This window comes from Bactrocera latifrons, unplaced genomic scaffold, assembly GCF_001853355.1.
Source record: "Bactrocera latifrons isolate USDA-ARS-PBARC rearing strain unplaced genomic scaffold, ASM185335v1 scaffold_559, whole genome shotgun sequence".
Lineage (NCBI taxonomy): Eukaryota > Metazoa > Arthropoda > Insecta > Diptera > Tephritidae > Bactrocera > Bactrocera latifrons.
The window spans coordinates 92,581-107,407 of record NW_017537222.1 but is presented as its reverse complement, the minus strand read 5'-3'; the positions used below and the strand labels follow the sequence as shown (position 1 = coordinate 107,407).

General features: G+C 34.2%; 1 protein-coding gene across 2 annotated transcripts in view; it reads right to left on the bottom strand.

Moving 5' to 3' along the window:
• The window catches only part of LOC108974471 (lipase member H-A), a 36,505-nt gene that overhangs the window by 4,192 nt on the left and 17,486 nt on the right, over positions 1–14,827 (bottom strand). The window contains exons 3-6 of one of the 2 annotated variants that reach the window (XM_018942326.1): positions 8,688–8,836; positions 8,490–8,605; positions 3,136–3,262; positions 2,894–3,085 (exon numbers count right to left, since the gene is read on the bottom strand). In XM_018942326.1, coding sequence (XP_018797871.1) covers positions 2,894–3,085; positions 3,136–3,262; positions 8,490–8,605; positions 8,688–8,836 — 584 coding nt within the window. The remainder of the gene's footprint in view (positions 1–2,893; positions 3,086–3,135; positions 3,263–8,489; positions 8,606–8,687; positions 8,837–14,827) is intronic. The other variant, XM_018942327.1, reaches the window with a different exon arrangement.

Genomic DNA, 14,827 nt, shown 5'->3' with positions numbered 1-14,827 from the left:
GAGCTGCTGGAACCATCTAAATTTTCTTCTGCAAGCCCAGAATGCTTAAAACAATTCGCAATTGTCAATGGTGAAAGTTGTTGCCATGCATCATTTATCATTAAAATGGCATTAAGTATGGTTATTTTCATCTTTGTTTTCATCCATATTGCTGATTATTTTAAGTACAAGATTTTTCCGAAAAGTTGATTTAATCACTCGAATTATGCCTTGATCCATTGGTTGTAATACAGATGTCGTATTTGGTGGAAGGAAAACTAATGTGATATTCGTTAGGTCACTAATTTGGGGATGGGCTGGACAGTTATCAACTAATAGCAATATCTTCTTTTTCTTCTTTTTAAGCTCAGCATCCCAATCCCGTACCCAATTAATAAAAATTTTAGATGTCATCCATGCCCGGCGATTACTAAAGTAGTCAACAGGCAAAGACTGAACATTTTTAAAGCATCTAGGTCGCTTTGATTTTCCAATAACCAATAAATGCTTTTTAATATTACCACTCATATTGGCTGCAACAAGCACAGTTATCCTTTCCTTGGACAGCTTCCCTCCAGTGCATTTTTCACCTATACATTAAAATTTCAATAAACAGATTTCTTCAAAATAATTTTCCTTCTCACCTTTAAATTTTAATGTTTTGTCTGGAGTTAATTTGTAGAATAGTCCAGTTTTGTCGGCATTAAAAATTTCCTCATCAGTGAAATCTTTTCGTAGTATAGGCCAAACCTTTGTAAGCCACCCGCTAACATCGATTTTTGTACAGACAAAGATTCTCCACTGACTGTACCGCCGACAATATTATGCCTGCCTTAAACCGGCTTAGCCAATTCACAGTACAATTAAAATTTTCATTTTTAAATTGCTTAGCGAAAAAATTTGCTTTTTCTTGAAGCAGTGGACCACTTAATGGGATTCCTCGACTGCGTTGCAATATGAACCACTGTAACAATGCTTTGTCCACTTGATCTTTAGTTGAAGCTCTGACGCGTTTCGGCTTTAAGATATTACTATTAAATGACGCTTTAATTTTTTCTTTATTTTTTTTTTTTTTATTGTGGCAATTGTTGTGTGGCCCACGCAGAATTCTTTTGCCAGAGTAACGTTGCGCTCACCCTCTTCCAGGCGCCGAATAACCGGACGGACACTATAAGCGGCGTCGTTATAACCGGATTCTACTGTATGTACATCGCCGCGAAATTCAAAAGACAAAAAGGCGGAAGGGAGATGTAGGTAAGTATATCCGTCAATATGTGACGTATCAAATCATAACTAAATGCTGGAATTTGCTAAAACTTTAGATCAAATCTGTAAACCCATATAACACAATTTTAAATTCCATCTGATTCGTTCATTTTAGGACAAATAAATCAATCATATTACAATATGAAAATCGAACTAAGATCCTATCCATTCAAATGTCAAAGTCGGATAGGTGTTTGACGCGGTGTACTTCTAATTACTTGATAGTTGTACATACCTATGTATATGTCTGTCCAATATAATTGATCTCTCTTAATAACAGACATTGAGGGAGATTTCTAATACATACCATACGTACACATCTGCTTTTTGCACGTAAGCTGTCTTTTAGTGCTATAGTGACAAATTCTAACTGTATCGTATAGTTCGACATTTTTGATATTATACATTATTAGAATGTTTTAACATACGAACGCTATTTATGTTGTTTATAGTAACTTAAAATATTGAACTCGGCAAAAAAAGGAATTACATTCCGAACATATTCGCGCGATTTCGGCCACTATTTTAATTTAAATTAACACATAATTTTAATTTTAGGTGATCTATTGTAAGATTTAGGTAACTATAAACATTTGCAGGACTAGCATTCATTCAGCAGTAAATGGCATAAAAATGGGAGCCGTGCCCCGTGTGAGCCCCAATGTAAACAGATGTCGACTGTATTGGTATTTCAAACTGGGCCGAGTGCCAAAAAAGCTACGAAAGTGTATACATATATCTTAATTGAGAATATTTTGAAAAACAATTAATCGATGTTGGATAATTAAAATTTGTTTTTGTTCTCTAAACCTGAAATATGAAGGCAATTTACATACATATAAATATTATTTTGAAGTATAATAATGAGAGTGAACGGTTGCAACGCCACTATCCGTACTAATTTGTATAAGCTTATAGCTTTTAGGCGTACTTAACATAAGCTATTGTTATTAATATTTTCAAAAAGGCGACTAACTATGATGTGGTATGAATGTAAAAAATGTGTGGTACCAAACCAGAACCCTGTTTTTTAAGTTAACCAGGATGGTTGAAAGGAAACGTCGAGGACGTCCGTCTGTCTGCATATTGATGTGCAATTTTGTACACGGTATTTTCTCCGCAAGAAGCTCCTCATTTGTCTTATTCATTCGACTGAATAGCTTCACGAAATTTGGCATGGATTATTAGCTGAGGCAATAATGCAATCTCCAACGACAACAGCGCATCACTATGGTATATACATAGCTGCCATCGAAATGAACGATCGGAATTAAGTTCTTTTGCATATTTGAAGGGTATTATAGACTCGTCACACATTTTTTCTTGTTCTAATTCATATATGTAAGTATGCATGTTAGGGTAAATAATAAAGCGAATTTTTTTTCGCTTAATACTCTGAAAAATGATTGATAAACAAATTAATCAAAAAATTACACAAATCATTTTTGTAAGCAGAAAATTTCCTATATGACTATGAGTTTTGCAATAGGTTATATACAGGTATGACCGAATCAAGCGACAATGTTTACGTCACAATTTTTGTCTAAAATATGATTTTAGTTCAAATATTCTATATTTAATTTACAGATATTTGAAACTATGTGCTAATTGAGTGTGATTTGTTGTAAATATGCTTATTCTAACTCACTTATAGGATTTCCCTTGCAAAATGGTTGAAATCTGCCACCATTAATGCAATAGTTCAGATGACCTATATTCTCTTCCTGCCCCAAGAAACCTGCATTGGTGTGAATCACCTGTATAACACTTGCATCATCTATGGATAATCTGAAGATGTGATTTTTTTTACGTTCAATGAGTGGTCGCGCGGGATCAAGACCTGCAAAATATCTTTATGACATCAATGTGTAAAATTAAAAAGTAACTTACCGATAATACGATGCTGTTTTATCGTTAAATGGTTCGAAATCATACCACAAATGTGGGCGCCAAGGGAATGACCAATGCACGTGATTTTCTCACGAGCTGCCCCATGATGCGTGAGGAAAGAATAAACCTGAAAACAACGTATGGGAATGATAAAAAACGCAATTACTGCTTACTGTCTGAATTTACATGTTTTTAATTGTAATAGAATATAAATAAAAAAATTCTTATATTTTTCTATATCCAAGATATTTTACATATACTTGTGTTTATAAACCGATTTGGCAGCCATAAAATAGAAATAGCAAAATATGTTTTATCTCATAAAAGTGTCAAATATCATCAAAGTATTTAGTGGTTGGCATTAATAAAATTTCAGTTTCTAGTCTCAATTCCTGCAATGATAATGTACGATATAAAAATATCTTACAAACGAAGAATGCAATCCACTAATGCTAATTACAGAGTAACATTTTAGGAGGAGAGGAACTTTATGATTTTGTAATTGATTTAAGAAATGTTGAACTTTAAACTATAATTTTTTAAAATTCTTTAAAATCGTTCACTGCTAGCATTTGTGGCTGGAAAAATGAAGAGCACGTGAAGTAGAATATGAATCGACGGATATACATATATCCTTATTCTCGTGCTGAGGGCTTCTAAGGCAAAAAGAACTTGTGTTCTCGTAGTCCTTTTCATTTTCCATGGTTTTTGGAAAGGCGCTACTTATGCTTTAAGTTTCGTTTTTGCAGTTTCTGGGCAAGATTTTCCCAAAATGTCTAACTAGGCATTCAATGAGTACAGTTAAATCCTTTTCTTCCAAATTTAAGTTACATATAGGTAAAGACTGACGCAAATTGAAAATTTCAAGAACTTCATTGCAAAACCGTATTTTTAAATCTTGCATCACTGTGTCAATGTATGCAGAAAACCTGTAAGCAGAAAACCTGTAAAAGTTTTCACAGCTTTGGGATGGGTGATTGTTTCGATAACTCCGACAACCACATGGTCTAGACTTTTTTCACTTCAACATCTAATTTTTCAGCCATGTGTGTAGCATAAAAAATTTCATGATCAGCTTTCTTTGTGTGTTCAGTTTTGCAACCAATGTTGTTATGACGTTTGATGCTTTCGCAAGGTCGATTGATTCATTCTGCAGAATCACACTTGTTGGCGGCGTAAGTGACAAAACATCACTGAGAAAATTCCAATAATAAATTCGAAGTTGCACAGTAGCGTGACCACATTCGGCGCTTTTACTGCAATCATTATTTTCTTCCGTTCGCTTATTTTTGTCAGTACTTGAAAGATTTCAGCAAGAATGACTGTGAATTGAAGAACGGCATCATGTCTTTGTATCCACTTTGCCTTACAAAGCTGCACTTTTTATACTCTCGCAACAAAGTTTGTAAGCCCTAAAGCTAAAAGAGTTAGATAAAGGGTTGTATATACCAAACTGCTCAGGGTGACGAGTAGAGTTGAAATCCGGATGTCTGTCTGTCCGTACGTCCGTCTGTCCGTCGGTCCGTCCGTCCGTGCAAGCTGTAACTTGAGTAAAAATCGAGATATCATGATGAAACTTGGTACACGTATTGCTTGGCTCCATAAGAAGGTTAAGTTCGAAGATGGGCAAAATCGGCTCACTGTCACGACCACAAAATGGCGGAAACCGAAAACCTATAAAGTGTCATAACTAAGCCGTAAATAAAGATATTAAAATGAAATTTGGCGCAAAGGATCGCATTAGAGAGGGGCATATTTGGACGTAATTTCTTTGGAAAAGTGGGCGTGGCCCCGCCCCCTACTAAGTTTTTTGTACATATCTCTGAAACTACTATAGCTATGTAAACCAAACTCCATAAGTTCAAAAATGGAAGAAATAATAATCACGCCCACCTCCCATACAAAGGGTATATTGAAAATCATTAAAAGTGCGTTAACCGACTAACAAAAAACGTCAGAAACACTAAATTTTACGGAAGAAATGGTAGAAGGAAGCTGCACGCAGGCTTTTTTTTTAATTGAAAATGGGCGTGGCGTCGCTCACTTATGGACCAAAAACCATATTTCAGGAACTACTTGACCGATTTTAATGAAATTCGGTATATAATATTTTCTTAACACCCTGGTGACATGTACGAAATATGGATAAAATCGGTTCACAACCACGCCTTCTTCCAATATAACGCTATTTTGAATTCCATCTGATGCCTTCTCTGTATAATATATACATTAGGAACCAATGACGATAGCGGAATAAAACTTTACAGAAATACGGTATTCGAGCTGAGGTATCACTTGGGGAAAAATTGTCGTGATCGGACTATAACTTTCCAAGGTCCCTGATATCGGACACGAAGAACTCAGAACCTAACCTAACCTAACTTAATTTTTCACCGAAAATATCGGTAAATCTCTCAGATATTTTCATGTAATTCAGATAGCATCATTTTTATACTCTCACAATAAAGTTGCTAATAACGGTATGTATGCTCAGATATATGGTTACATATACCAAAGTGATCAGAGTGACGAGTAGATTTGAAATCCGGATGTCTGTCTATCCGTTCGTGCAAGCTGTAACTTGAGTAAAAATTGAGATATCTTGATTTCGAGAGTATAAAATGTTCGGTGACACCCGAACTTAGCCCTTCCTTACTTGTTTTCGTAAGAATTGAGCTAAAACAGTGTTATGCTTCGGTATTGAAACTTGGAAAAATGTTGTAATTTCTCTGAATATTTCAGATATCTTTCCAAACAAAACGAGTTGAACGGACGGTTTATTTTGCATGTCGCTCTGCGCTTTTGCCATTTTATGGTCGTAATAACTGTCCACCTGCGCTCGCTATTCATCGAAATGTTCAAGTGCCAATAAGAGGGGGGGTGGGGGTTTTAAGGTTTTAAATTTTTTTTTTTTTGCATTTTTCTAAATATATATGTATATTTTTTTTAACGACCTATATAGCGAGAATATTGTGTACAAATTTTGAGTCAATTATAGTCAAACTAACGGAGTTACAGCGTTTTAAACGACCAGCCATGATACCTGACTTTCATAACATATAATATTTCAAATCAATTTTCCCGAAAACGTTATTTCTGAAGTTCGTGAACATTATAACTCAAAATCTACTGAACCCATCCTTTTGAAAATTTTAACACTACTTCTTCACATAAATCAACAGCTAATCAGATGGAGTTTTTTTCATTTTTTTCTATTTTTTATTAACAAATTAAAGTGCTGCAAAAAATAGAAAACAACATCGAGAAATACTTCACTATTTAAAACGCAGATAAATTTTTTTGTGTCAGATGATCCGGTAACGAGATTCCACTTTTTTTCAAGGCGCTTCTGGAGATTCATATTTTTCGTTGAAAATGTTTTCTAATATACTTCAAAAGTTGTACAATAATATGTCATTAATTTTAATAAAATTATATGCGGCTACTTTATTACATAAATACATCCTTTTATTTTTTCTTTAAAACCTTCGATTATTTCAAGAAATTGTGACACTGAATGACTTCCAAAAATTTGTTATTTAACACTATCAGACTATTTCTTGTGCTATTATTTGAAGTCATTGGTTTTTAGCATATTTATGACACATGTCTTCATTTATTGAAAAAAGTACTCGAAAATTGGGTCCTATGAGACTCGTTCCTGCAAAAGAAGTCATGAAGGTCATTTGAATGATGGTATATTCAGAACTTAAGTTATTGATTTTACTTCACATTAAATAAAAAACATTTGAAATTTCTTAACAGTTAGTGTGTGTTTTGATTTAAGAAATCATATCACTCATATTGGGTACTTATATAACAGAACAGTTAACATATCAATGTTAAATAAGAACCCTAAATTTTAATTAAATAATACATCATAAACATTCCTAAGATTACATGTAGATAGTCCAAAGTAAAATTTTTTTCATATGTATGTAAAATGTAGGTATGTATCTTCAGCAGTGAGTTTCGAGGTACTAAATTTTAAACAAAAAACTTTTCAAAAGTATAAATCTGAGTGGACGAAACTAACTAAGTGAGGTTTATTGTGCTTGCTCAAACCTCTCAAGAAAAACAGCAAAACCACGCAAGACAAAATAAAGAAATGGACAATCAAGTAAAGTGAGTAATTTTTCAATCTATTAAATTTGGTGCATATACAATAATTTCATTTATTTTTAGAATTTCAAAATGTGAAAGAATAACTAAGAAGCAGCTGCAGTATTACAGCATATTATTTCAGCACAAATCTCTTTTTGTTCGCACATGTATGAATACATACACATAGTATATTTCCAAATAAAATCTTGTCTGAATTACTTAAACATAAATATTTATATATACATGACCAGAGAGTAATAGGACTGATTTTCTTTCGCAAGCCATTACGAATTTCATCCTCCTGGGTAAATCGTCAAGGCCAAGTTTTACGTGGAAGTCCTAAGAGACTCAAACAGCCCAGGTGTGGCCCCCGGACTTGTTTTTGTTTCCTTGCCTGAAAAGGACGATGAAAGGCAAGTATTTTGAGACGAAAGAGGGGATCCAAGCACCGTGTACCTCGGCTTTCAAGGTTATTCCGTAGAATGCCTTCCGTAACGTCTTAAATTTTTTTAAAGAATTGTAACGATTGTAACGACTTACTTGGAAAAAAAAATGTACAAAGACCGTAAGTTACATATTTATTGCAATAGATAATTACTTATTTTTACAATAGATAGCATTTGAGCTTTTGAAATCACCTCAGCATAGGGGAAATCTCGCAATAGTGTTACAAACATTATCAGTTAATCAGGCGAGAAATTATCCGATTTTACAAATGAAATAATAAGTGTTTTTAAAACGACTTATAAAGAGGCGATTTATTGATCAAAAAGATTATCCAAATTGATCCCACAATATGTTCCAATCAAACAACGAAACACTTTTAATTACGATTTAAATCACGAACAATTAGAAGATAAGCTGTTGAGGCCGGATTCTGTTTGCGTCCAGATAGAAATCCTTTTATTTTAGCAAAAAATAGAAAGTACATACCATACATTGTGGTCTTATTTGAAAAAAAGTGTTGAATTATTAAATTATATTTAGGGATCTTGCTTTTACTTCACTTTTGTATCTTTCTAGATGATGGCAACTTTTAATTAATTAACTTCTAAGTAATAAAGTAGTTGTACAATTTTTTCTTTCAGACATTAGGTTAGGCGTCTTTGGAACACTTTTTTCATAAATTTACTGTCAAGAAAAACATTTAACAAATGTGAGATATCGTTATTTGCCTCAGCTGCTTTCTTATCTGCTACAGAAGTTGCATATGAGGACTTCAAACTGCTCACTAATATTTCAATACTGACCTGCGCAGTACATTGGGCTGTCAAGCGGGTGTTAATCAAAGCATGTAAGTAGCATGGATAGCGTGTTAATGGCCGCCAATCTACAGTGATAACATTAAAGTCACGAGATAAATATGCTGGAAATTACAGGCAAAAATATTGTATTAAGAATAATTATTTACTTGAATTTCTATATTTAATAACAATATATGAACTCACCATCTTTTAGAAACTGCAAATGCACATCAACTGCGGTACCATTGAAACCGTGTACAATAAATGCTGTTTCCCGATGTGGATTAAAATCTCCTTTGAATAGAGTTAAGGGATTATGTATATTCAGAACAATCCCATGACGAGATGATTTCCTGTGAAAATTAATATCAACATCATATTTCTCTACAGTTACAAAAAAAACTCAACTTCGGGATTAGTCAACCAATACATTTGATATTTTGCATTGCCAAAGTGCCCTAACCAATAATTGGAGCAGACCTGCTATAACAATACGAGCTCATCGTGGAACTCAAACGAAGACGCATCGCACGCTCCTACACCGGTTCCCATAACTCCGGTTCATATACTTAACTTAACAAACTAATCACATCCACCACAATTAAACAACAAAGTCAACCAAATTCTCGTGGACTTTGTCGAATTATTGGGCAACCCATCAAAACACACTTCAATCAAACATGCAGTTAGGCACTACATTCTGAGCGTGGGACCACCATGCGTCCATGTCCGCCAACTTTGTGGCTGAAACCATACACTGATTACTATTCCCAAACGGTTTCCCACCGCTATCCAATATAACTTCTACAAGAATATTTAACAAAGCTTTCAGCCAAACAAATCTTCTCCACGATGAACCTATGAGGTGCATTCCACCACATCCTGGTATCAGACAAGTCTACCCCCAAATTGACTTGACTGGTACCAATAATTAAATTTGACACTGCGGGCACTCTCACAAAGCATCATATTAATGGCATTAGTGTGAACCCCAACACATCTTGCCAAGAGTATGAAATGTTCGGTTATGCACGCTGTAAGATGCTCCTTATTTGTTTTGTTTTAATTTTTAAATTGAATTAATTTAATTATAATTAATTAATTAAATTTTTAAGTTTGGTTATAAATGAATATATATTTTGCCCACTTTAAATAAATAAGCCCCGAATATATCCTCAGAGCACTTAAAAAATAATTTTTTGTGATCTTGTGTTGCTCCTATGCAGTTAAGCTATATATCCGAATTCTCTGAGCACAAATTCTTAGAGCACCACTACCGACACAGTAAAAATGGATGTACCGGGTGGTACAACTCTTTTCTAATAATAGTATCGCTTAGCCCCATATACCTAACAGAAAGATTTTCGAACTTCCGGTTGACTTTACACAGCATATATCAACAAATGTATAAATATGTTAATAAAACTCTCATATTTTCTAATAATGGTTCTTCTTTTAGTCTAATGGACAACATATAACTAATAAATCTTATGCGTGTAGCAATAGCTGTTGGTATATTAGCATTTTTAATTATACCATGAACAGGGTATATTAAGTTTGCCACGAACTTTGTAACACCCAGAAGGAAGCGTCGGAGACCCTATTAAGTATATATATAAATGACCAGTATGTTGAGCTGAGTCGATTTAGCCATATCCGTCTGCCCGTGTGTATATATCTATGCGAACTAGTCCCTCAGATTTTAAGATATCGGTTTGAAATTTTGCAAACGGTTTTTTCTCTTAAAGAAGCTGCTCATTTGTCAGAACGGCTGATATCGAACCACTATAACATATAGCTGTCATACAAACTGAACGATCGGAATTAAGTTATTGTATGGAAAACTTTCACATTTGACAATGTATCTTCACTAAAGTTGGCACAGGTTATTTTCTAAGATAATAATGTAATATACGAAGAAATTGTTCAGATCGGCTTACTATACAATATATATGCTGCTATACAAACTGAATGATCGGAACATAGTGCTGGTATGGGAAACCTCCTCATTTGACGATATATATTCACGAAATTTGGTGTGAGTTATTGTTCATAGAAATAATGTAATATCGAAAGAAATTGTTTAGATCGGCTCACTGTAGCTAATACATAGCTGCCATATAAATCGAACGATCGGAATTAAGTTCTTGCATGGAAAACTTTCGCATTTGATGGTATCTTCACGAAATTTGACATAGATTTAAGCTTAAAGTAATTATATAATCTCTGAAAAGATTGTTCAGATCAGATTACTATAGCACATACATAGCTGCCATACAAACTGAATACATAGTTGCTAAAAGTAATGCACCTGTGAAGGGTATGTTAGCTTCGGTGCAGCCGAAGTTAACGTTTTTTCTTGTTTTTAATTAATGTTTTCTATTTCGACATAAATTTAAAAAAAAAATTTAAATTTCCTTATCTTAAATAGTTAAAATTTTCATATGTTTTGTTCTATTATTACATTAATTTGAAAAGTTACTAAGTACACTCCCTCTATTTAGTTCATTTGCTTCTTTAATTTTTGTACAATTAGCGTGTCATTAACATATCAGGCAAAAGTGTATTATTTTCATTTATCGTCCAAATTCATTGCTTACTACTTTTTTGTAAAAGTTGACTGAATACAATTTATTTTGACATTCTATTATTTTATTTTGATTTGTAATTTTCCATCGTTTTGAGACACAGTTATTGCTTTAAATTATCGTAATTTTTTTATTGACATTCCATTAAATAACTTTTAACTAAAGCTAGAAATTACAGGAAATATACCGATAGTGTGAAAATGGAGGAAATCGAAGATAACCCCGCTCACTCTCCATATAACGGTACTGTTAAAAACTACTAAAAGCGCGATAAATCGATAACTAATTACGTCAGAGTCATTAAATTGTATACTGAGATGGTATTAGAGAGCCTTATGAGAGCCAGCATGAAAATTGGATGACGGGCTTGGCACCGCCCACTGTTTGGTAATATTCCATATCTGGAGATTTGACCAACCACCAACTTCCCATATAGCACAATTTTAAATTCCACTTAATTCGTTCAGTTTCCAGTTCACTAATTAAGAAGCGGTTAATATAACGGGATAAAACTTTGCATGAATAATGCCTTTAGTGTGTGCCACTTTGCGATCGAAAATTGTTTAAATCCAATAAAAACTATTCATGCCCCTTGGTACTAAATATTTGGACCGTGGAACCTATAGTTGACTTTTGATCGAAAATTTCGGTGTAATATATATCATTGAAGGTAAGAGATAATCCTTCTCTTATAGTGGTATGGGCTGAATCGGACCAATACTTTCCTTAGCCTCCATATAGTACCTACATGGTATAAAGATTTTCGAACTTCGGGGTGCCTTTGTACCGCATATATCGGCGAACATGTGAGTTATCCCAATGAAAATAAGAGGGTGTATGTTTAATTTGTACTATAAACATATATCAAACAAAAAGAATTCCTTACCAGTGGTGGGAGGAAATGAAAAGTCTTATATCGAGGGAGAATTTATTCATTCTGATTTTATTTTGATATTTTGTATTGCTTATATACTGTTTTAGAAAACTATCATAAATAACTAAATATATGTGTATGTGTATATGTTTGTATTGCACACTACATGGGGTTGTTCTTAACTATACAATTTAATACATGTGTGTCTTTAATGTTATCTGATCTGTAAAAACCAAACTCTATAAGTCACTCATAATTCCCATCCTGCTATATGGTGCAGAGGCTTGGCCGATGTCAACAACGGATGAGTCGACGTTGCGAGTTTTCGAGGAAATTGATGAGCCGTTGGACAATGAAGATATTAAGGGATCGGAAGAAACAAAAAGAACATTAATTATATCTTCCATTGTATTTTTTCTGACAATTTTTCTGGTATTATTTTCACGGATGTTCCGATAATCTTTATTTCTGGCTTCAAGCGCTTCCTCGGACATCATATCAATTGCAAGCGAAAAATGATTGATTATGTCTGCTCCATGAATTAAAATTCTGTGAACAGACGAGGGCATGTAAAAGCAAGGGTATAAACTAACAAAAATTTCGGCAGTTTCCATTGCGTAAAGTCTGAATGCCTCCGTGTTTATATCGTATCTACACGCAAGTACTCGCAAGTCGATGCTGAATCGATATATTAAATGTTCGTTCACTCCAGTTATACGAGCGGCTAAATTTGGTTGTTGAAAGAACCTTCTTGCCGTATTTCCGTTGTTGGTATTTCCAGTAACAGCCATTGGTATGTCGGCCACAAATGCATTTCTTCTCTTAGCTTCTGCTGTATATTTGTTTTATTCTGTCCAACAATATCCTTGTCAGCACCACGAGTTTGCCACTTTTTTATTGGTATTCTATAGGATATGGCAAAATACATTCAAAAAACCTTATCCAGGCGTGGAGACTGGATAGCCCGTATTGAAAGAAGTTCACTTTAATTGGAAAGCTCTTCACCAAATTTAAGTCATTCATATTTTTCGGTGTTGCGTTGCAGATTCCGCATATTTGGGAAGAAGATTCTGAAATGCTCACAGCTATACATCAGCCGTAAGCTGAGCTTTTAAAAATCGATACAAATCTAGTGAATGTATTTGTTATCGATTGTTAAAAAAAATGAACGGTTTTTCAAATTTGAAAATTTAATTAAAGGCCGCTAGCGAAGCCAAATTGGCCACAGTGCGCTGGCTAGGTCATGTTATCTGGATGGACGAAAACCCTCCAGCTCTGAAAGTATTCGACGCAGTGCCCGCCGGGGGAAACAGAGGAAGAGGAAGACCTCCATTCCGTTGGAAGGACCAAGTGGTTGTTAACTCGGCTATAATCGCGTAAGCGGTGACTACGCCAATCAAGAAGAAGAAGAAGAACTATATGTGCATGTAAATAAAACGAACCATACGCATAATGTTTCCACACACAACTTTGTATGTTATTATGTACATATGCATATTGCTTCATGTGAAATTTCCTTTGACATGGAGAACCAATGGCGAAGCTCACGTTTTGTCAGAGTCAATGTGTCTACGGAACGACGTGGTAAAAGCGTTGTGTTGTTGGTAGAAAATCTGAGCTGTGCCGAAAACACAAACGAACGATCTCCAATTGCCACTGCTTCCCTTGCCGTTCTAATAGCTTTACCAAAGAACTTGTGTAAATATGTATGCATTTGTATGAGCGTGCATACATATCGCTGCAGATTTTTGCAAGCCGCGAAAAATATTTTGTACATTCCTTGCCAAATACAGTCAATCTCAGTTAAGTGCCACAATCAAAGATACAGATGTTTGTGGTTTGTAAAAATAAAAATATAATATGGCACATAAGCGACTGCGGATACTTAAATGAGTCGTACTTAAAACAGTAATTTCTAGGTATTTCAAAAAACAAATCGTGAGATGCAGCAAGATATATATAATAGAGGCTGTTAAGAGTGATGAGGGAGAAATTTGATTTCAAGCGGAGTACTACTTAGCCGGGATTGACTGTACATATAAATCAGAGAAATATTGAATATTTTCTTTGAAAGATTTCTTGAATTGAAAATCGACAAATAAACTATGTTGTCAATTTTATTCTAATATATTTTAATACTTATTTTTGCGGGGTTGATAATTTTTCCTTCTCATACATTTCAGAAATATATTCAATTTATGATGTTTAGCTTTTGAAATCGTCGCGAAAAGACACTTGTAGGCAAGGCATGATCGGGGAGATATAATGGCGTCTGCTTTTATGAATGAATCGAATAGGCTTTTTGAAGGTACTTTTGCGTTCATGAATGAAAATTTTGTTGTTGTGTAATTTACTATAAATTTTGATGTCGGAAATTTGGCTGCCATATTGATTTGTGATGCTATTTCAGACGATTGTTGTTTTTGTGAACAGTATTTGTAATTTTTGCGGGAGACATATTTACATGTGTACGCATATAAGGATGTAAGATGATGTTTAAGACGATTGTTTTTTTTTGTAGAACTATATTTGAAGTCTCCGCGGGCGACATACACACACACATGTGTATACAGATATGTTTATATGTAGTTTTCTGTATACATTATTTGTGTGGCAATGTCATAGGCACATATGTATGTATATGTGTATGTACATGTACAGCAGCGCGTGAATTTTATATCACGGTCGCGTTCGAGCGTTTTTAAAAAGTTAGTACCGAGTTGGCCCTAAAGAATTAAAAAGTGGTTTGGATATTGGAATCAGACTAAACTTTCACTTTATTAATTATAATCATTGGAGTTACTATTGCAATGAATTATTGCTTACAACTCATAAATACTTATTATACTTATTACATAATTTGCAAGAAAGTAAGTGTTTGC